Raw genomic sequence first — 23,627 nt, 5'->3', positions numbered from 1 at the left:
AATAAAGAATGGAAACCCAAAAACATAAAATCACTATAAATTTATGAAGCAGGAGCAGATAAAAAAGTTTCCAAAAAAATTAAATAGTCCAGTCACTTTTTTTTTATCCACGGGATGGAAAATTGTGTAGTTAGTTAATTTAATCATCAAATATTTTAGAAAATATGCGATTAATCTACTAATTCAAAACCTTTATTTATGTTGAAAAAAAAAATGATGTTATCAAAAGTTTTGGAGGGAAATATTTTTATGAGAAGTTGACACTTGGACAGTGATGATGTCAATGGTTATTACTTTAATTATATTTATAGATTACATAGACGTGGAGGCTGCTCGCCATTAAAGTGAGATGTGTGTTGAAAAGGCATTGGAATTCTACAACAACAAATTTGTATGTATGTGTATTTACTAGAAGTTTGAATTTCTGTTATCTATGCATAGCATAATGTTAGAAAGAAGGCGCACTAAGGCAATACGGGTCATACTATGCCTATGCATGGTTGATGGTTCCGCGTTGAATTGAGGGCACACGTACTTAGAGTGCTAAATGGCGTGCACCTCAATGTGCCTCTTTGAAATCGCCTCTTCTAGCTAGGCATATAAGGCGCTTCAATCTTATCACCTGGTGCATGCCTCAGTTCGTAGACACACCTTCTTGTTCAATTATTGCATAGCGGTTTTTCCTACTTAATTATAATAATCTTCATGTATCATGTTTTTTTAATTTGCTTGTTAGTATCATCTCAATTGTCCATAAATAATTTGCAGCACACCAAGTACGACTGTACGAGCTTGTGGATGCTATGGCTGGCAATGGGTTTATTTAAGATGTACTCCGTAAATCAAGTATCATTGCAATTTCAAGGCTAAGCAAGAAAAAAAGATTTGGATAGTTAGATTGATACGTTGTTTCCTTTAAGATGTAAGGAGTACTATAGCTTGGTAGAAGGGTGCGGTAAAGAGAAGACCTTGACTTTGAATATAATGTCATGAAATTTTCCACAAGCTAGGCAATTCCCTAAAGAATGGAGATTTTTCTTCTTGTCACTTGCTAGCTTGACCTGGTTGGCTTCATAATTTTTTTTTTTATTTTTGGCTTTTAAAGCTCATATTCTTGCCCAATTTGAACGTAATATCAAAAATGTGCAATGTGATAATGGTAGGGAGTTTGATAATGGTCCTTTTTGGGATTTTTGTAAGACTCATGGCATGTCTTTTCGCCTTTCATGTCCTCATACTTCATCACAAAACGGGAAAGCCGAACAAAAAATTTGGACCATCAATAATATGTCACGAACTCTTCTTGCTCATGCTTCTCTTCCACCCTCATTTTGGCATCACTCTCTACAAATGGCTATTTATCTTCTTGATACACTTCCGAGTAAACTATTGGGTAACAAATATCCTCTTGAAATTCTATATCAAAGGACACCTTCTTACTCTCATCTTTGGGTTTTTGGTTGTTTGTGCTACCCCTTATTTCCTTCCACAACTATTAATAAGTTGCAACCACGGTCCACTCCTTGTGTGTTTTTGGGGTTTCCTACCAATCATAGAGGCTACAAGCGTTATGATTTATCGTCGAATAAAATCATTATTTGTCGTCATGTACTTTTCGATGAGACGGTGTTTCCTTTTGCTAACTTGCATTCCCCTAACTCCCATACATATGAGTTTCTTGATGAAGGGATGTCTCCGTATGTTATCCACCATCTTTCCCAGTCCACCACAAACCAGCCGGCCCAACCATCTCAGCCCACTCGGCACACCTCTCCCCAGCCACGCACTTCCACCATTGTAACCCGTAGCCAGCATGGCATCTTCAAGCCGAATAAAAAATACTCGGCACATGCTGCTATGACGAAGTCCCCTAAAACTTGGTTTTCCTTTGCTATGTATTGTACACCAAGTATGGTACCTTTGTATTTTCTATTTTCTCTATTAATATAATTTACGGGATGCAGCACTCCGATATAAATTTGCTGCCAACTCTTTTCTTTACAGTTATAAGTTGTAATTCCTCTGTTAGTAAATTATTATGACCCTAAACAGGGCTACTTTTATTATTTCCGCAGGTATCAGATAATGTCATTGTGCATGCTTCAGTGTACCGTCTCTCAATGCGTGGTTTTATTTTTATACCATTTGGTCAGGCTGAGTAGTTCATGGTTGGGGGCGATTAGATTGTGTTAAAGTATTACCAAGTATGTGTTTATGATCATCTATTAACCTATAGTAAAAGCAAATTCTTCCTGACACTTGTTATTACCCCGTGATTTTTTTTTTATTATTATTATTTTTTTTTTTTATTTTTGCGCAAAATCATTAAGTAAACTATTCATACCTTATATATTTTCTTTCAGTTTGACAATCATATTCCATATATACTCAAATGAAATATTTCTAAATATCTTTTATATATTTTATATTTTATGATATTATTGTCAAAAATATTTAACAACTGTACATTGCACATTTGCACGGGATTTTAACCTCGTAGATTGTAAAAAAAAAATTTGATGATCATATGAATGAGCAGTACCTGTTATTTACTTTTTTTTTTTTTTTTTTTTTTTTTTTTTTTTTTTTTTTTACTGAAACGGTGCGTTTTCCTTGTATACACAAAATACAGAGTATGCGCAATTACCAAACTAACCCTCAAAAGAGCTTTCCAAAACCCTATGCCCCGGTAAAACGGAAAAACCCTAATTTTATCGTTTTGAACCCAAGCACTATAAAACCCATACTCACTCCTCAGAAACAATTTATCGCCTTCCTCCACTTCTCATAATTTCGCAAGAAAAAAAGTAAAGAGAGAATTCTAAACGAGAGGGTAGGAAGGTCATTCAAGATGCAGATCTTTGTGAAAACTCTTACTGGGAAAACCATCACCCTTGAAGTTGAATCAAGCGATACTATTGACAATGTCAAAACTAAGATTCAAGACAAGGAAGGTATAATTTTTGATGAGTTTAATTTAAATTTTTACCTTTTGTTGATGAATTTTGTTGGTTTGTATTGTTACAATTTGGTTATTACTTGAATTTTGATTTTGTGAGTGATTTGTAATGTTTAATTTGGTTATTATTTGAACTATGAATTATGATTTTGTGGGTGATTGAATTTTGATGTGGGTAATGATAAAGGTGTAATTTTTATGGGCTTAATGTGTTGAATTTGGTTGATTGGGTTTTGAATTTTAACTTTGATTTGATTATATTTTGAAATATTATAAATGGATGATTGGAATTGAAGTGGGTGATGATAAGGGTATGATCTTTATTGTTATTACTTGTTGTATTCGGCTGAAAGCTGTAGTTCAATATGGAATTTGATTTTTGAGTGATTGAATTTTGACATGGGTGATACTTGAATTTGAACCATTGAGACTGAAAATATACAATTGAGATTAATTTAAACTTTAATCTGCTTATAATTGAACATTTTCGCTGAAAGCTATAATTTAATTTGGAATTTGATTAGTGAGTGATTGAATTTTGATATGGCTGATAATTGAATTAAACAATTGAGATTGAAATAATACTATCGAGATTGAATTTAGACTTCAATTTGCTTATAATTAAACTTTTATGTGTGGTTGATCGCGATTTGAAGTTGATTTTAAATTTGAGTTTTGACATTGTACAAATTCAGTTGGAAAATCGTTAATGTACTTATTTATGGAACTTATATAGTGGGTAATTGAAATTTCATATAGATTATAGTGAAGGTATGAACTTTAAGATTTTAGCATGTAGAAGTTTGAAAATATATCGGAATTGAATTCTTTTTAATTTGATTCACTTTTATTGTTAAATTTATTTTACTATTAATCTTTGTTGACTTAACATATAATCGGCAAAGTGTTTTGAAATTTGGGTATTGCAGTTTGATCTTAGTGTGCTTGTGTTTTGAAAATTTGTGTTTGGACATTTGAAGTTTTTAGTAGATTATCTTTATGGTTTTTCACTCATTGAATGTGTTATTGCTAATAGATAGCTTTTATAAGTCATAAGCTAAACATGTGATTGTGTTGGTTTTTGATGGGATATATATTGACGTATGGGTTAATTGTGTGTTTTAGCTTCATAATTTAGGCGCGTTATAGAATTTTTTTGCTAGCTTCATAATTTAGGCGCATTATTGAATTTTGTTGCATCAATTGAGAGTGATAATGATGATTTTCTTTGCTACAGGCATTCCACCAGACCAGCAGAGGCTGATCTTTGCTGGAAAGCAGCTTGAAGATGGCCGCACTCTTGCTGACTACAACATTCAAAAGGGTTAGTTGCTCTTTGCTGCTTTCCCTTTTTTTATTGGTTAATTTCTTGTGATTATATATAGGCATGCCTAACATAGTGAAATGATTACACCTCAATTGTCATTACGAATGCTTAGTTTTATTTAATTTGTTTCTGGTTCTGTAATTGATTTTCTATTATTCTTCTATTCATATATTGGATCATTTGATTAAATATTGTGCAATTGCAGAGTCTACCCTTCATCTGGTCCTGAGGCTCCGTGGTGGAATTATTGAGCCTTCTCTGATGGCCCTGGCTAGGAAATTCAACCAGGACAAGATGATTTGCCGCAAGTAAGTATCTAGTGTGTAGTCTTCTTTTGTTAATGGAGCATCCTCTTAATTAGGCTCTATTGGTTCAACAATGAGCAGTTACAATCCAGCTTTTGCCTTGGCTGATTTCACGAGGTCACGAGCATAGTATATAGGTGCTTGGTTCATTAACTGTTATGGTTAACATGAGTTCAAATTGCTTATAAATTGTGACTTGGGTTTTTTTTACCATAATATCTTCAGTCTTACATGTGTTTGATCCAGGTAATTAGGATTAGCTTTCCTAACCTGAATGCAATGGATTGAGAGTTCTATCTTAAACCACATTGAGTTGCATTACAATTGATATTTCTTGTTGATCTGCATGCCATTGTCTCCAATGTTAGCTCTGGTCATGATCATAGCAGTGTCTTTTGTCGGTTGATGGCGCTCTGTTTTCCAGCACTACAGCTTTTTATAACCTATGTGTAATTATTAATTCGATCTTAAATCTTCTAGGTGCTATGCTCGCCTGCATCCTCGTGCTGTTAACTGCAGGAAGAAGAAATGTGGCCACAGCAACCAGGTTTGTTGATACATTTAGCCTTTCAACTTAAACTTGTTCTTGATTTCATAGCTGTTTGGTTTGAAATTGAAAATTTTAATGTTGGTTTGCAGTTGAGGCCAAAGAAGAAGATCAAGTAGAGCGACCAGTTGTTTGCAGCTAATGTTTGGACAGCGGTTTCTATGGTGTTGGTGTTCGGACTAAGCTGTTTAACTATGGCTCGTAGGGGTTTACTCAAATTAGTTCTAAAACATTGGCTCTTTTAGTTCTACTAGTAGTATTACGATTTTTATATTCTTAAATAAGGCGTACATCACCCTTAGTAGTCTTATTTGTCCAGATATTTTTGTTGCCTTTGGTTTTTGAATATTTACATTAGTAAGACAATATGCGTTTATTTATCCGTTATTTTATTATTGCTCAGTAATTTTCTTAATGTCAATGAAATAGAAATGGTTCTATACAGATTTTGCCGAGCTCTTGAGTTTTTCTGCACTAATACAGGTTCATTCCGATGGCCATTTCAGGCTTGATTCTAGGTCGATTATAGTTATCAATTAGTTGATAAATTCGTATGTTAAACAAAATATTGAAAAGTATTGTATTAATGTAAATGTAGTCACCTTACAATCTTATTACAAAATAACATAAAAATGTTGAATTTTTTTACTTTCAGTCGTGTACATTGACATTATTAATGAGTATTGATGGATTTTGAAATACATATATTTCAACGACCATATAATTATGTTGATGAGTTATCTCTTGCAAACAACACCACGTCCACTCATGCCACTAGCACAGTTCATGCTAGCAAGTTCCATGGTCTCAACTGAAGTCTCTTCTTGTCCACCAACAAACCTTGAAGCCAGACAATCGGTGGCAAAAATGTTACTAGTTGCGTACTGTCTTTCTCCTCCCATAACCGGCATGGCAACCCTCATATTCACTCGGCTCACGTAATCATTCCTGTATGTTTTTCCTAATACACCATCAACCTTTCCGGTCAATGAGTAAAATTTAAACCCGAGATCAAGATGAGCAAAACGATCCTCATCAGTAATATCATAGTTGTGTACCCTAGATTCTTCGTCGGTAATAGGTACTACCTTAGCCGTGATCCTTAGCTTTCCTGGAATTTCAACAACAATGTTGTTAGTTTCACTTGTCCTTGTTATGGTGACTTGTGGCATGGAGGTGGATGACCATTGAGAGCCTAGAGTCTCTTCAAGGAATATGGGCTCTCCGTCAAAGGCCAATGAGAGGCGGTCTTTGGCATCATCCCATGTGCCGGTCTTCCTAGCACCAAAGAATAGACGGTGGTTGTCAAAGAGGATTCCAATGGACTCAACCCATGTAAAGTCGCGGCCCATGTTTGCATTTCTTTTTCCTATGAAGTGTGCGTTGATGTGGAGGTTGGGGTCGGTTACTAGGCAAAATTGTTTATCCTTCTTGCCATGGAAGTAGAAGGTGATACCATCACCTCCAATGAAGCGAGGATCTTGGCATACGGCTCCTGGATAGTCACAATCTACAATGCAAAAAACATATAACTAGTAATTAGTACAATTTAAATGAGTTGGACATTACTAATTTGAACAAAAATTACGACATAGTCAAACTGTGTATGCTACTACTAGCTACTAATAATAAGTTAACATATAAATGTATGTCCAATCAATATAACTTTAAATCTCTTATGTTGGAGTAAATTTATAGTTGGCATTATGTTTTAGCTTGTGTAGTGGTAATTTGTATTCTTTAGTAGAGTAATATATGACTTACTGCAGACAGGCTTGCAAGTGACACAATCAACTTGGCACGAAGTAGGGCAATTAGCAGGACAAACATGCTCTTGATTGTAGCACTGTCCGTAGTTCTTGTTTCTACATCTAGCTCTATTTCTAGAGCCAGCGTTAGAATTAGGAGGAGTGTAAGGTTTAGGGGTGCTAGGAGTGGGGGTAGAGGGTTTTGGTGTTGGGGTTGATGGGGTAGAAGGTTTTGGTGTTGGGGTAGGAGTCGAGGGCTTAGGTGTGGCCGGTGTTGGTGTTGAAGGTGTTGGGTAATATATCGGTGTTGGTGGGGTTGATGATGAGTTATGGGAGCTTGATTGTCCTCCTCCTGCAGCCGAGGAGCCAGATGCTGCTGCTGCGGCAGCAGCTGCTGCAGCTGCAGCGGCGGCCGATGATGCTGACGATGTTGATGACGATGACGCTGATGATGTTGCTGAGGATGCTGCAGACGATGCTGCAGATGATGCTGCAGATGCAGCAGATGACAAACAATTCACTCAAATAGCAAGGTTTGATCATGTCAAGAGGTGACAAACAATTCACTCAAATAGCAAGGTTTGATCATGTCAACCATTCCGGTCCAGACTTAATTATATGCGTGTCATTAGGTTGGATTTCGAGTTTGTTTGAATCAAAACTTTCCGATTATTTACATGTTATGATAGGTATCTTAACATGTGCTTCAATATTAGTCGCATATATTTCGGATTTGGTTATATCAGATCAATTTCAAATCATATGATTAATGACTGGGTTTAAAATGTGTAGTACATCTTTTCATATAGTTCATCTAAATGGTATTCAGTACTAAAAAAAGTACAGGCCAGTCCATTAGTGCATGATCACGCAAGCTTAATTTGTTTTTATTGATTAATGTTGTTATTCTAGTTTAGGGTAAGCAAGGCCTAACCCATTCCAAAGCTTCAGGAAGTGGTTATGATCCCCTCCCCCTCTAAACACCTTTTTTCATAATGAAGTATCGAAACCTAGGATAATCCCAGCAGCTTGTTAGATTGATTTGTAGCAGACCACCACGCGTGCCTTCTCGATTGGGTTGTACTAAAGAAACTTTCGTCGTTGAGCTAGGGACAAATTCATTACCCATTGTGACGTGAAAACTTAATAGTGATTTGATCGTCTTGGCTTGGCAAGAAGAAGTGACATTTGAACGTGTTATTGACTAAACATATACTTAGTATGTTTCTAAATATAAGATAACTTATTCTATATTGTCAGGTCCAAAAATGACAGTAATAATGGTTTTGCTACGATCCCATAATGAAAATCGGAAAGGGAGATCGATCTACGGAATTTGATTTCCTTCATTTTATGTTTAATAAATCTATCCACGTTTAACAAGATTTTGAAGAAAATAGGACTAATACATACACAATTACATTAAAAATTCTACAATGTCATTAGTCAATACCCAAAATTGTAGTGAGCCAATGACACTACAAAACTATGACATCATGTACGTGAAATTTATCTCGCGGCCTTAATCCTAGCTAGCATGAAAATTTTGAGATGGTTTGCTAGTTTAGTAGAGTTTATTAATTATTATTATTAGTAGAGATTTTTTATTTATTTATTTAAATTACTGCATAGTATTATTTTATTATTTTTTAATTTTTATTTTTGTGTTAGCAAACTTGCAATGGGTATGGTGTTGTCAATTATTTGCCTTTATATTATTTTTCTTTTGTCAAATCGACCCTAGTGTATATTAATGTATTAAACCACCTAACCTTAAGGACAGAATGTCTTTTTCTTTCCATAAGGTCAAACTTAATTAGTTTGACAATAGTGCTACTAGGATTTATAAATATTGTTTAGATTCAAGACAAGATTTTCAACAAATTAACACTTTTTTTTTTTTTTTAACGAACAACAAATTAACACTTTGATTATACTGAAAGTGAGGAATGTCTAATGCCTCTCACCCACCCACCTAAAAAAAAAAAATGAAAATTTAAAAAATTTAGATAATATCTTTACAAACAATGTTACCTACGGTTAGATTCCTGTCGACTAAATATTTGTTCGAATCAACTTACTTTAGTTGAAATTAACTTAGACTGTTTAATTAATTTCACTTTTGTCAAACAAATTTAATTAAAACTCTGTATTGATTAAAATAATCATTAACTAATCGAAACTTAGTTCTATTGATTAAAATTATGTTTATTGATAAAACAAATTATTGATGATTAAAATTGTGTTTATTTTTATCCCGTCAAAAAAAAATTGTTGTTTTTAATAATTATATTTGAATACGACTGATTCTCACTTTTTACAATTGTTTTATTGCTGATTTAAACTAACACAAGTAGTATATTCTTGTATCAAATTTTTGCCTCACTTTATTACAAAAATTATTTTGCTTAAAATTAAATAACTTTTTTTATTGGATAACTTTTTTTTTTCCTTAAATCTAATTATTTTCACTTAATTTGCTTTTGATGGACTAAAATTATTTTTGATAAATTTAACATAGCTTATTTTGCTGAACAAGACTGTGTTGACTCGATGAAGGGGCGGTAAGATATAGAGTTACACCGAGCCCCAATTGGAACCATCCCTTGTATAATTTGTACTAGTGTACTCAACCACACCAAGCAATCTAACTTCTCGTGTAGTAGCAATCATTCCAAGTGAGTAAGTGACACTCAATTCAGCTCCTCTACACCAATTGATCATAGCTGTAAAGATGAATGGTCTCTTGCTTAATATGGCTTCTTCCATAAATACAGCCCTAGAGGCCTAGATATATTTAGGGAGTACGGACTAAGCAATTTCTTCATGTAAGATAATAAATCAGTATCTTTTTTCTTAATCCTCAAATTACACTATTCATAATATTCGTTTATTTTTTTTTATTTTATTTTTTTCTCTCTCTCTCTAAATCCTCAAAACCGTAATTATATGATAAACAACTTCATTAATACATAATCATCATTATTCTGGTTGAGTTTTATTATTCTCACATAAAGTACGCTTTTGCTGCATGTCAAAATAAAGAAATACCCTTTTTTTTTTTTTTTTAACTTCACATTAAAGTGATTCCAATTGTAAAATGAAAAAAGCGGCATAATAACAGGATTAACAATCAAAGTTCTTGTTTTTTTAGTGTTTTCTTCCAATCCTATTGCTCCCACTTTGTGTTTCACTGCAAAAAGCAGAATAATATAATACACAAATTTATAAATTAATTAATTATAATATTAAAAATTATTTAATTATTAAACTTGCACTTTAGATACACACAAAAGCATATCAGGAATCATTTATTTTTCTGATAGCCATACATGTAAGTATTGTTAGTTGCATGTGGATTATAACTTCAAGAAATATATTCAACTACTTGACCCAAAATCTTAGGAATATACAAATACTAAATTATGAACATTGACTTACTAGTTCCTACACATCTATATAACTGTAATTCATTTGGGGTATGAATATCATCTACCCTTAAACCTTCTTAAACTACAACTTTTTGCATTAAACCAGGCCAGTTTCCAACTTTAATAATAGCTAGAGTTGGAAAATGGCACCATCCAAGATATTTTATCTTGGATGCTTTGTTTTGTTGTTGGGCATGTTGATAGAGGCAACTACTCCTCCGGGGATTGCCAAAAATCCTTCAAGAGCGTCATGTAAGATCAAGAAGTACAAGATGTGCTATAACTTGGAACATGTTTGTCCTAAGTTTTGTCCAGACAGTTGTGAAGTAGAATGTGCTTCATGCAAGCCAATTTGTTCTTCTGGATCATCATCAAGTGATGGTGACAAGGGATCCTCCTCCCCGCCTGAAAATGATTCACCTTCGTCTGATACAGGATCATCACCACCTTCGACAGATGCGGGATCATCATCAACTCCACCTGGATATAATTCACAATCACCACCATCATCTAAAGATGAATCAGGTGGTAAAAAAGGTGGTGAAAATTCTATAGGAGATAAAGAAGATAAAAATGATGAAAGTGAGAACAAAGAAGATGATCAAAATGGTGGTAAAAAAGCAAAAGATAAGGGAAAAACTAGTGATGACGACGAAAAAGAAAACAAAGATGGTAAAAAAGGAGCTGATGAAGACAAAAAAGATGATAAAGGAGATGCTGAAAATGATTCATCTTCATCTAATACAGGATCATCACCACCTACATATGATATACCTTCTACTGCTAAAGGATCAGTATCACCACCGTCATCTAAGGGTGGTTCGGATAGTAAAAAAGGCGGTGAAAACTCCAAAGGAGGTAAAGAAAAAGATAACAAGAATGAAAGTGAGAAAAAAGGAGAAGATAAAGATAGTGGTAAGAAAGGAGATGATGAGAAAAAAGTTGTTAGTGAAGGGGAAGAAAAAAACAAAGATGGTAAAAAAGGAGTCGATGTGAAGGAAAGTGGTAAAAAAGGAACTGATGAAGATAAAGCAGGTAAAGAGAGAGACGATGATGACAATGATTCACCTTCGTCTGATGCAGGATCATCATCACCTACGTATGATATACCTTCTATTCCTAAAAGATCATCACCACCATTGTCATCTAAAGATAATTCGGATTCGGATGGTAAAAAAGGCGATGAAAATTCCAAAGAAGATAGAAAAAATGAAAGTGGGAAAAAAGAAGATGACAAAAATAGTGACAAGAAAGGAGACGATAAGAAAAAGACAGGTAATGAAGAGGAAAAAGAGAACAAAGATTATAAAGAAGGAGTCCATGTAAAGGAAAGTGGTAAAAAAGGATCTGGTGAAGATAAAGAAGGTAAAAAAAAAGACGATGATGGCAATGATTCGCCTTCATCTAATACAGGATCATCATCACCTACATATGATACACCTTCTACCGCAGAAGGATCACCACCGCCATTGTCATCACCATCACCTAAAGATGGTTCGAAGAGTAACAAAGACGGTGAAAATTCCAAGGGTGGTAGAGAAGATACCAAGGATGAAAGTGGAGGAAAAGTTAAAGATAAAAATGGTGGTAAGAAAGCAGGCGACGTGGAAAATGCTAAGGCTAAAAATGAAGGGGATAAATCTCCATCACAATCTGGGGTACCATCATCTAATTCTCATACTCCAACACCATCTTCAACAACGCCTTTAGCACCATCTCCTTCTCCCCTGTCGAAAACACCATCTCATACATCTTCACCACAAGCACCACCTTCCTCTTTTACTCCGTCAACACCACAATCACCACCACCAATAGCTGCATCTCCAACTCCATCTACTCAGTCACCACTTGGGGATAATTCTTCATCTTCATCTTCGTCATCATCATCATCATCCTCCTCTGCTTCTTCCTCGTCCTCCTCCTCATCATCGTCGTCATCATCATCGTCATCATCATCATCTTCTGGAGGACCACCTAATTCTAATACTTCAACAACTCCATCACCATCACCTAAATCTCCACCACCTTCAATACCATCGCCTACTCCATCACCATCAATCCCCCCGTCACCACCAACATCAACTCCTGATACTCCATCTACCCCACGATCACCCCCACCATCAACACATCATTCACCCACTCCATCTTCGACAACTGCATCTCCAACTCCATCACATGGAGATAATTCCTCATCTACAAATTCTTCATCATCGTCATCATCCTCCACTTCCTCTTCGTCTTCGTCGTCCTCCTCCTCATCATCGTCGTCATCGTCGTCGTCTGGAAAAACACCATCTGATTCTCATACTCCAACAACCCCATCAGCATCTCCTAACTCTCCACCACCATCAATAACATCGTCTAATATATCACCATCTCCATCAATCCCCCAATCGTCACCACCAACATCAGCTCCTGATACTCCATCTACCCCACGATCACCACCACCAACACACCATTCTCCTACTCCATCTCCGACAATTGCACATCCAACTCCATCACATGGAGATAATTCTTCATCTTCGTCTTCATCCTCTTCTGCCTCTTCCTCATCATCATCATCATCATCATCCTCTTCAGCTTCTTCCTCTTCATCATCATCGTCGTCGTCATCTAAAACACCATCTAATTCTCATACTCCAACAATCCCATCACCATCTCCTAAATCTCCACCACCTCCAATATCATCACCTACGCCATCATCACCTCCTAAATCTCCATCAATTTCCCCATCTTCATCATCACCAACATCAGCTCCTTATACTCCATTAACCCCACCATCAACTAAATCTCCATCTTTAGCACCATCACCTACTCCATCGGCCACATCATCTCCTCCTAATACTCAATCTAATGAAGGACATAATTCAACCTCCTCATCCTCCTCATCTTCAGGATCACAGTCTAAATCTCCTACTCCATCGACCCCACCATCTTCCCCTCTGTCTCCATCACCATCACCTTCAACTCCATCTCGTACGCCACCATCTCTAACACCCTCTTCGTCTACACCAACCTCACCATCACCACCGCCAGTTTCATCATCACATCCTTCTACTCCATCAACCCCATCATCTCCTACCCCACCAAAACCTTCATTAGATACACCTAATTCAGGATACAATTCATCCTCTTCGACGTCATCATCATCATCATCATCATTATCATCATCTTCATCCTCATCTTCATCCTCGTCTTCATCATCAGGAGCACCATCTAATTCTTCTAATCATCCATCCCCAACCCCATCACCATCTCATAAATCTCCACCCCCTTCAACACCATCTCTTACTCCATTATCACCAAAACCTTCTCCATCTAATCCATCAACTCCGCCATCATCATCACCCCAACCAAATCCTACTCCATCCACACCACCGTCACCTCCAATATTATCTCCTACTCCGTCAACCACATCACCACCATCGAATACATCTGGTTCTAATAATGGATATAATTCGTCTTCATCATCATCGTCGTCGTCGTCGTCGTCATCATCATCGTCGTCGTCGTCGTCATCATCATCTTCCTCTTCCTCCTCTTCATCCTCACCGTCATCATCAGGGGCGCCATCTAAATATCCTACTCCATTAACCTCACCAACACCTTCTACTTCTCATAATTCTAGAAAGAGAGTTAGATGCAAGAACAAGGACTACAACCAATGTTATAACCAAGAGCATGTATGCCCAGCCAGTTGCCCTACTTCTTGTCAAGTTGATTGTGTCACTTGCAAGCCCGTTTGCAGTAAGTTTTTTTTAGTACACCTTACACTTTATATTAAAACTACACATGTGGAAAGGTAGTTTAAATCCAAAAGTTAATTTATTGATCGAAAAAGTAGAATTATTTTCTTTATTATCATGTTTAATCAACTTAAATTGGTCACTAATTTTATATATTTGTACATTTTAGATTGTGACTATCCAGGAGCAGTGTGTCAAGACCCTCGCTTCATAGGAGGAGATGGAATTACCTTTTACTTCCATGGTAAGAAGAACGAAGACTTTTGCCTTGTAAGCGACCAAAATCTCCACATCAACGCACACTTCATTGGAAAAAGAAATAAAAAGATGAGTCGCGACTTCACATGGGTTCAATCCATTGGAATCTTGTTCGACAACCATCGTCTCTTCTTAGGCGCCACAAAGACTTCTGAATGGAATGATGCCAAAGACAGCCTCTCATTGGCCTTTGATGGAGAGCCCATATTCTTGAAAGAAACTCAAGGTTCTCGATGGTCATCCACCACAATGCCACGAGTCATTATAACAAGGATGAGTGAAACCAACAGTATTATTATCCAAGTGCAAGGAAAACTTCAGATCACGGCCAAAGTAGTACCCATTACCGATGAAGAATCTAGGGCACACAGCTATGACATAACCGACGAGGACTGCTATGCTCATCTTGACCTCGGATTTAAATTCTATTCATTGACTGACAGGGTTGATGGTGTGTTAGGAAAAACTTATAGGGATGATTACGTGAGTCGAGTGAAAATGGGAGTAGCCATGCCAATTATGGGAGGAGACAAGGAGTATGCAAGTAGTAGCATTTTTGCCACTGATTGTTTGGCTTCAAGGTTTTATGACGGTCAGGATGAGACTTCCATCCAAACCATGAATCTTGCTAGCATGAATTGTGCTAGTGGGATGAATGGACGAGCAGTAGTTTGCAAGAGGTAACAAAAAAATAAACTGAAGATGGGAATTTCAAACAAAATTTTCATTACTCTTATGAAGTATTTATACAAGGCTGAAAGCCTTACTAAATCTTTAAATTGTTTTTTTTTTTAATGGTACAATTAGTACCTGAGATTGTAATAAAAATCATCAAGTTGTAAGATGAATGAATACATATACTGGTATATAAAATACTGATTCAAGTTTAATTGCCATTAAGCTGTGAACTCTAAATATCTGGGTAACTACGATTTTATGAGTACATATAGAGAGAAATACTTCGAGGTTATTTTTTGCTTACTGCATTAAAAAAACACACAATCGTATGATTTCGAAAAAACATCCCACAACAATCTCCAAGCTTCTGCTTTTGACATCAAAATGCCAGTCTTCTTTGGTTGCTGTCCCCCAAAATATATACGAAGTACATACCTGCAGGTTATGACATCCATATAATTTGGTTTATTGGTTTCACAACAATGTGAAGGCTTTGATCCTTAAATTTTTTTTTTTTTTTTTTTTTTTTTCCAAGCTCATTGGTCAAACGAGGTTAAGATTAGCAGCCTTGTTTAGTGAGGACATCAAAATTTATGCCAGTACATGTACAAGGACCCGTAAGCAAACAAGAACATCCAGTTTCTCTCCAATGATGAACCAATTGATTTTCTTGCCGTGCTTAAGGATTCTATCAAGTGAATATTACTATCTGAACGGGTAACATATCTAAGGTAATATTGAACTGTAAGATAGTATAGCAAGGATATAATGTACTTTCTTCATCTTCTAGCTCTTTACAAGCATTTGAAATTTACCAAACAGGTCAAATTGAACTAGATTGTAGTATCAGAAAAGAGAGTTCACATGTTGCCAAAAACCCATAATTGAATTGAATTACCTTTATCAACATGATGGGTATCATCTTCTGGAATTTTCGCCATGTATGTATTTGCAAGCAAGAAATTGGGATTACCTGAAATTTCAAGGAGACATTGGAGGTTGAGTAAAAAGGCACTGCAGCTTTTCTAGGATTCTGTTGAACTAGTTGCAATGATAAAATTGAACAATGTCACAGATACAACTCCCTCCATATATAGATCACATTTTGACAAGGCCCTTAAAAATCGTACCATTTTGGTTTTTTGGCTTCCACGTCTATCTACATAAAACTTTGACCATTAAATTTTTTTTTATTTTAATTTTAAAAAGCTAGTTTTTTAAAATATACGTTCAGACAAATTTCAATCACATTTTACAAAATAAATTTTTTTTTATTTTTTTTTTATTTTCTTTTTGACTGAACATAATAACATTTGTATTTATATAGGTATTTGTAACCAAAAAAAAAGTCAAAGTGGAAATGTGAAAAGTACAAACTTCAAAAAGTCAAATTATTGCAAGTTAAAATAAATAACTATGAAGTGTTGTTTAGGGACGGAGGTAGGACTAGATGAGAAATATCTTATTCATAAAAAGGACTTTATGCGAGTTTTAAAAGGTCAAGAATACTTTAAAAATACTAACTTTTATAGGTTTTTAATCATAAGCTAAATGGAGTAATCATCAATTGATCAAAATGCCAAAAGCATACTTCCAAGTCACTTTACCTGGTCTGAAATACATTCTGGATCATCTTTCTAGGAGATTGGCGTGCTGCATCTTCCAATTGAGTCATTTCATCCTTACTGAGACGCCAACCAAGTGCACCCAAATTTTCATGGGTTTGTCTGATATTTTTGACACCCGGTATGGGAATCGTACCCCTGCTGATGCACCAGTTAATTGCTATCTGCTGACTATTAAAAATTAGGAACTGAGCATGATTAAAAAGATATATGCAAACAAGAAACTAGTCACATAAACACTATTAATAACTTTCATAATTTCATATGCAATGTGATGGAAACATTATACCCAAACATCAATCTCAGTTAATTCTTCTATCATCTAAGTCAGAAAATAATAAGTAAACTTGATTTAGTTTGAAATTTTTTTCAAACTCTAACAATTCATATGTCGAGATAATTATGTTCTGAAATAAATTTATATAAAGATCTGAACTTCATATCGAAAATGTACAACAGTACAATGTTCACTGCTCTCTTCTGTAAGTTCTATTTTCCTTGGGGGAAAAAAAGGCTACTATGGCATTACTCTGATTACTAACTGTAAAACTATTCCCTCGATAAATTGATGCCTACATGAATGTATTCAAGAGCTTGTCATGCAGGACGTGCTCGTACAGTTTATAGAAGGATATGATCAACTCGTTGATGCTTTCCTGGTCTTGGATTGAACCTAAACCAAAGTCTATAGGCTAAATTAGGAGAATGGAAACCTTTCACCGCGCCACACAATTCTTTTGCGAAGCGCTCTCAACACAAGCCCGTACAAAGCATCAGATTCTATCCCTTCTGTCCCAGGACTTCATAGTTGAGTTTTGTCATCTCAAAAATTGGTTAGTTGATCATAGTGGGCAAATAAGGGTTAAGAGAAGTGTTATGTGAAAGTTTACTATGGGACCAAAGGAATACAAAGATAACAGAAGATTATCATATTCGCAATTTATGTCTACATTGGGCAGCTAGCAAAGCACTTGCTATTCTCAAATTTTAAGAAAGCATGAGTTAAATGTTAGTATTAATTAGCCCAATTCTCCCAAAAGCTTAGATGTCTAATAATCAAATCCAGAGATAAAGAGGAAAGAAACCAGTGGAAAACTGATTTTTTTTAAAAATCTCCAGCACATGCATAATGTCACCTTTTCTTTTATACAATTATGCTTAAACCAGATATTGTTTTGACTTAATGTGCTAATAATCAGAGCAAAATTACTGTAGCTTCAAGGTCTACTTTTGTTTTAATATTAAGAAAGTCCTATCTCAATGCCTAGGCATCAGAAAGGCAGATAGTGGCATAAAATGAAATTTGAATCCTGGTCTCTCCGAAGGAAAGCAGGGAAGGAGCCACAGCTAACTCCAAGAAACCAGTTCCCATACTCCCCTGTTTTTTGCTTCATGGTATATTTACAACAAAGATTCTGAATATGCCAATACAATCCAAGCAACTTAAAATAGGCAACTATATATCCAGGCAAAACAATTATCATACTTAATGTGACATATATTGACCATATTAGCAAGTCACAACAATCAATTTAAGCGGTGGCCAAGGGAGTCAATTAAACATACTTGACTCATTGTTTTCTGACGCCTACTAGCTATTGCATTCAAACAATGCAGCAAAGGTTCCAGTCCTGGGAGGATTTGCCGGAACAACAGGGACCTGTTTTATTGTAATTATCTTATCAGATAAACCCCAATGCACACGTGCAAAATTAAAGAGATCAACTGAAAATTGAGATGTACCTGGGCCCACTTGGCAAATTTGAAAGAGTATATTTTCCAGTAAGCATCCCAAGCCCAAGAGGACTATATGCAATTAACTGGATGCCCAAAGAATCACACATTTTTTTTACCTCCATCTGCTCATCTCCGAAGCTTAACAAAGAAAACTGCACCTGCAAGTATGATGCAAAATACAAAGATCAGCAGAGCTTGACCAGATGATTATCAGCAGTTAACTGAAAATGTTACCTTTTTAACCCTCCCCCCCCCCCCCGGTGCATTCACATGAACAAAAATTGTAGCTATCCAAAAAACCTCTGCTATTCTGATAATTCTGTTTAATAAATGAACCAAAAAAAAAAAAAAAAAAAGAAAAGAAAAGAAAGAAAGAAAGAAAGATCATGCCATAAGCTGTGTACCTGAGCAGAGCATAAAGGGACTCCTCTATCATTGAGATATGTATATATCTTTTCAAGTTGCTTAGGACCATAATTGCTTACACCAACTGCTTGAACCAACCCCTGCAGTCAAAATCATGAGATCATCCCACAATCAATATCCCTTCAATGCCATCCTAACTCATAAGAGTTAGTTTACAGGAAGAACAAAAAAAAAAAAAAAAAAAAAAAAAAAAAAAAAAAAAAAAAAAAAAACAGAAAGAAAAAGTAAAAGTTTGCAGCACAAATCAACTTCTTGGAATGATAGCTGTCAGGGGAAAAGGGAGGGATAGTGAAAGAGCTCCACATCATAAAGTATAACCTTCTCATACATTGCTACTAATCCATCCCAAAGAGCCATCTCTTGCAATGGAGCATAATTTGCAGTTGACCAATGCAGTTGCCCTATCCCAATTTGCTCAAGTTCCATTCGATCAAGAGAAGACCTGAAACATCAGACTATCAAACACTATCAGACTATCAGTTCCAATATTTCAATATCATAACACTAAAATAGCATGTGTGCGCAGCTTTTTTGCAATCAATATCAACATAATCTCAAATATTCTAGCCCCTGGAAATTTATTTTTAGTTTCCCTGAAATCAGATACCCATAACTTTTCATTTATTTAAACTGAACCAGGAGAGGGGGGGTGGCTTAGAGAACAAGAGACATACTTGCAAGCATTCACAAATTGTTCCGGAGTTAATCGCCATGGATATGCAGCAAACTTTGTTGCAATTACAATATTATCCCGTACTCCTTTCTTCCCTGAAGAAAAAAAATGCACGTCAAATGCAGTTTTATTTGATAGCATTCACAATTCAGCCTTCTGAAATTTATCATAAAAAGGCAATCAAAAGCATAGACATTAATGTGAAATTGCAAACTGTATTAATTTATACGCTAACCAAACTATCCACTTTCCCACTAGATGAGGTCAGCTGCACATGCTCTACCCACAAGAACCAAGAATACATGGTGAACAGTGAACCCATATACATAAATAACAAAAGTCCTTAAATATTCATTGTCAGATGTCCTCATTCTATTGAATTTGCGATACATAATGATAGCTTTAGAAGTACAAACACATACCTGATATATACCCAGAAGAATCGTGTAAAATAAATTCTCTGATTCCAGACAATTTGTGGCACTAAAGCACATACAATTCTATAGTTTCTCAAAGGTTCTTAATCATGAAGTTAGAACTTACGGGTTGTCATTAGATATCTGGTTTTCCCATCAACATTAACTACTGAGTAGTATTATCATTATCTAAAAATAAAAAATCTTTCAAGGAATAAAGGCCTCTAGATGTTAATTCTGAGAAAATGCCTATGATGATTCAAATTGTCAGCGGCTAGTAGTTGAAGTATCATTTATGACAATAATTGCACAAATCCCAAAATAATTTGGAGTCAACTAACATGAATCGTCACAAGGAACCATCCGCAACAACAAACATAGCAAAAAAAATATTAGAAATTGCTACAGATTCAATAAGATTCAATGGATTCCTTGCGCTGCAACAAGCATCACTTGCAATTAAACTAGGCGGTAACCAACTTCCTATAATACTCCAAATTTCTTTTTGTTCCTGTTAAATCATTTCCATAAGTATATTAACGACACTGATGTTTTTTTCTTTGTCAATCAAATAATCTAACCCACGCATTTATATATCTTGATTGATTATGTTTGATACATCTATGCTCATTTAGTCCATTCACTAGCCTTATGAAGTGACCTAAATACTTAGGGGAGTTATCAGATTTAAATTCAAATATTAACTAATGTAAAGACAACAATACTGTGCCAGTCCAAGACATATTAAAAGACAAATTTGCATTGTACATGAACACAATGTTCAAAACAGAGAGATTTCATGAATATGTACGCATAATAATGATGTATATCTTCATGTCTAGCTTTGTGCACCATACACCTCTATTATCAAAAATTACACAGTACATATACAAACTTCTGTCAATTAATAATGATGTGGAACAAGTTCAACTACCAAGTTAGTTGTGTGAGACACATCTGACCTTAATTTTAAATATTTGATTTTCGTTTCCATCAAATAATGCATACAGATTGTTTCAATAAAATAAATAATGCATTTTATGCATATAGATTTATTTCAAAAAAGATATATAATGCAAATAGATTTTTACATTTTGCATGCATTGTGCATAATTTATAAATAGGGGCATAAGCTGCATTAAGTTAGATATGAATATATGATGAGTATCTTGTGTATGTTGCAAATGTAAAAGGGTATCTTGTGAAATTTCCCTTAAGAAAAACCCTAGTTGTTTTCTAACTCCTTGAAGGCTTCTACTCCAGGCTATACCTTACTAGTTTCTTTTTTTGATTTACAGCATAAATTTACTTGATTTATGAGCTAATGATTACTTAGTAAATTCGTCTCACAATTGATGAGTTCCCCCCTCTTGATAAGCTTTATCATGGTTTGTGAATTTTCTCCCAAGAGCAGTGTGTTTCATGTATGTCAAATTCTCCTTGCTATAAATGAGAAAATGCCTAAAGTGGTGTCAAAAAAACAAGCCAATTGCAAGCTCTAGTCATTCTTCAATGGAATATATACAACTTTCCAACAACCTCTAAATGGGCTACTCAAAATAGCTGAAGATTACATTAATAGATTTATTGTGTCGACATTATAATATGACTGATCTGAATTATATTGATTATTATTCCCACATCATCCTGAAAAAAAAAAAAAAAAAAAAAAATCACTTATGATCTATGAGATATACGAATATCACATACAAGTGTGGCTTTTACATCCTTATCCAACCACAATCACTTATGACTTATGAGATATACAAATATCTCATGCAACTTCCTTATCCAACCTTTAACAGCACCAATTCAATCAATCTCCATTTCCACTTGCATAATTACAAGCTAAATCTATCCCTTTCATAAAGCCTCAACTTCAAACTATACAACATCATTTTTGTATAATAATCCTATTTAGTTGCAACTCTTGCAAGTGCAAGCTGGCCCATTGTCATAGCAAGCAGGTGGGCTTCCTAGGGCCTTCTCCGGTTAAATTTCGAACCACAATTAGCAATATCCTATAATAATCATTCAATCCTGTGGTAAACTGATGATCTCAAGGGATGCATCATATCTATAATATTGCATACACACAGAGTTTTCTTCATTTTAGCACTGATTTAACAATTATTTGTCAATATAACCACATAATTTTTCAATGCACAACATTCTAGCAGATATTATCGTGTCCCATCGAAAACAAATGCAATTAAAGCATCCATATAAATGGGCAAACCCCAACAAGAAGAATGTAAAACATAAACAAACTAACCTTTATAGTCACGAATAAACTTGCCCAAAAGCTTCTCACTTTGCCCATTTAATTTCCCAGTTCCATAAGAATCAGCGGTATCAAAAAGATTGATGCCATTATCAACAGCAAGATTGAAAACCTGTTGAAGCTCATTGTCCATTGATTCTTGGTAACCCCACAAGAGTTGATTCCCCCATGCCCAGGTACCAAACCCCATTGGAGAAACACTAAGAGGGCCCACTTTGACCTAGTTTTCATAGAAAATGGAAAATTAAATTTCTCTTAGGCATTTAATCAAACACTTGATGGGTCTGAATGTTTAAAGAGTTAGATTAGAAGTTACCTTTTGCCATGGCCAGACAAGGGGAAGCTTCAAAGAGGGTTTTGAAAGGTTGGCCTCTTTTGAAGCGCTGAAACATCTGGTGTGAATCGTTGCTGTTGATGCTGTTATTGTGGAGTGACTACATAGTGCCATTGTTGTTCTCTTTTTCTTGTAAGTATGTGGTGGGAAATTGGGATTGGGAATAGAAAAGATGAGCTGCTGAGAATTGGGATTAGGAATGGCAACGGATCGAATTTGGGTTAGATGTGCTAAATTCAAATCCGATCCGTTTAGTAAACGAACTCTGGACTCGGATTTGAATTCGAAAATCCAAGTTCAATCCGACTCGTAATGTTAGGATCCGAGATCGGTCCATTTAATCGAACCTCCGAATAATCCGAATTTTTTTTTTTCCAGTAATGTATGATATACCTATAATTGCTTGTATTGTACTCCCTCTGCTTTTTTGAGTGCCCCATAATTACATGACACGCATGCCAATGTAAACTAATATTTTAATTATCACTAAATATAAATTATAACAATTGAATATTAATAATCTACTTATTGAGACGATTCCAACAAATACTTACAAGACTATATTTTTTCTTTTGTATAATTCACAAACATTGGTCAAAGTAAATCTAATCAATAGTGCCAAAATCCCAAATGACACACTTTAAAAAAATGGAGGTAGTATCTAATAAACTTTATTTCTTGTATCATATTGATACGTAAAAAATTAGAAAAAACATAGGGTACAAATGTACAATGTCTAAACATAACATATTTAAATTATGAATTAAGTTACATAACAAAAGTTTGCTACAATCAAGTAAGCAATTGTCCCAAATTATAAAGCATATCCTCATACTCGGACTCGGATTCAGTCGGACTTTGCCCAGGATCCGATTCGCCTTCTACTGGGATTCAGATCTATTTTATCGGATTCGAATTCGAACTATTTTTAAACGGATTCAGATCGAATTTTTTCTTCGGATCGGGTCGGATTCAATTGCCATCTTTAATTGGGATTGAAATTATTATGGGTTTGTTATATTCACCTTTATTAAAACTTATTTTAGTTGTAATTTTAACTTTTGTTGGAGTATTTTTCATTTTTTATGAGTGAACTTATTAAACTACAAATAAGTAAAAAATAAGGTGAATTG

The 23,627-nt window shown here is 35.1% G+C and overlaps 4 protein-coding genes across 8 annotated transcripts; 2 read left to right on the top strand and 2 right to left on the bottom strand.

Annotated features, from left to right (window-relative positions):
* The first annotated feature begins 2,732 nt into the window (after positions 1 to 2,732).
* Positions 2,733 to 5,580, top strand: LOC110728100 (ubiquitin-60S ribosomal protein L40-like). Its single transcript, XM_021907740.1, has 5 exons — positions 2,733 to 2,954; positions 4,197 to 4,283; positions 4,492 to 4,594; positions 5,072 to 5,138; positions 5,231 to 5,580. Exons 1-5 carry the CDS (start codon positions 2,852 to 2,854, stop codon positions 5,255 to 5,257), a joined length of 387 nt encoding a protein of 128 aa, XP_021763432.1. The 5' UTR covers positions 2,733 to 2,851; the 3' UTR covers positions 5,258 to 5,580.
* Positions 5,581 to 5,814: 234 nt separating this feature from the next.
* On the bottom strand, positions 5,815 to 9,655 carry LOC110726244. Its single transcript, XM_021905706.1, has 3 exons — positions 9,487 to 9,655; positions 6,903 to 7,376; positions 5,815 to 6,648 (listed from the first exon to the last, which is right to left on the bottom strand). The coding sequence occupies exons 1-3, from the start codon at positions 9,653 to 9,655 to the stop codon at positions 5,876 to 5,878; spliced, it is 1,416 nt and encodes a 471-aa protein (XP_021761398.1). The 3' UTR covers positions 5,815 to 5,875.
* Positions 9,656 to 10,220: 565 nt separating this feature from the next.
* Positions 10,221 to 15,019, top strand: LOC110726233 (flocculation protein FLO11-like). Its single transcript, XM_021905696.1, has 2 exons — positions 10,221 to 14,064; positions 14,233 to 15,019. The coding sequence occupies exons 1-2, from the start codon at positions 10,461 to 10,463 to the stop codon at positions 15,003 to 15,005; spliced, it is 4,377 nt and encodes a 1,458-aa protein (XP_021761388.1). The 5' UTR covers positions 10,221 to 10,460; the 3' UTR covers positions 15,006 to 15,019.
* Positions 15,020 to 15,327: 308 nt separating this feature from the next.
* On the bottom strand, positions 15,328 to 22,961 carry LOC110728078 (pyridoxal reductase, chloroplastic-like). Of its 5 annotated transcripts, XR_002512641.1 has the most exons (10): positions 22,477 to 22,959; positions 22,152 to 22,380; positions 19,462 to 19,555; positions 19,106 to 19,229; positions 18,766 to 18,867; positions 18,368 to 18,519; positions 18,191 to 18,284; positions 16,607 to 16,788; positions 15,898 to 15,972; positions 15,328 to 15,434 (listed from the first exon to the last, which is right to left on the bottom strand). XR_002512641.1 is itself a non-coding variant. In XM_021907705.1 (9 exons), exons 1-9 carry the CDS (start codon positions 22,606 to 22,608, stop codon positions 15,969 to 15,971), a joined length of 1,113 nt encoding a protein of 370 aa, XP_021763397.1. In that variant the 5' UTR covers positions 22,609 to 22,959; the 3' UTR covers positions 15,750 to 15,968. The 5 variants fall into 5 exon arrangements, 3 of the variants coding, with proteins under 3 accessions (XP_021763397.1, XP_021763408.1, XP_021763421.1); XR_002512643.1 differs by lacking the exon at positions 15,328 to 15,434 and having other exon boundaries at positions 15,750 to 15,972; positions 16,607 to 16,762; positions 22,477 to 22,960; XM_021907705.1 differs by lacking the exon at positions 15,328 to 15,434 and having other exon boundaries at positions 15,750 to 15,972.
* Positions 22,962 to 23,627: the final 666 nt, after the last annotated feature.

This window comes from Chenopodium quinoa, unplaced genomic scaffold (genome assembly GCF_001683475.1).
Source record: "Chenopodium quinoa cultivar QQ74 unplaced genomic scaffold, ASM168347v1, whole genome shotgun sequence".
Taxonomy (NCBI): Eukaryota; Viridiplantae; Streptophyta; class Magnoliopsida; order Caryophyllales; family Amaranthaceae; genus Chenopodium; species Chenopodium quinoa.
This window is presented reverse-complemented; position numbering and strand designations above follow the sequence as displayed.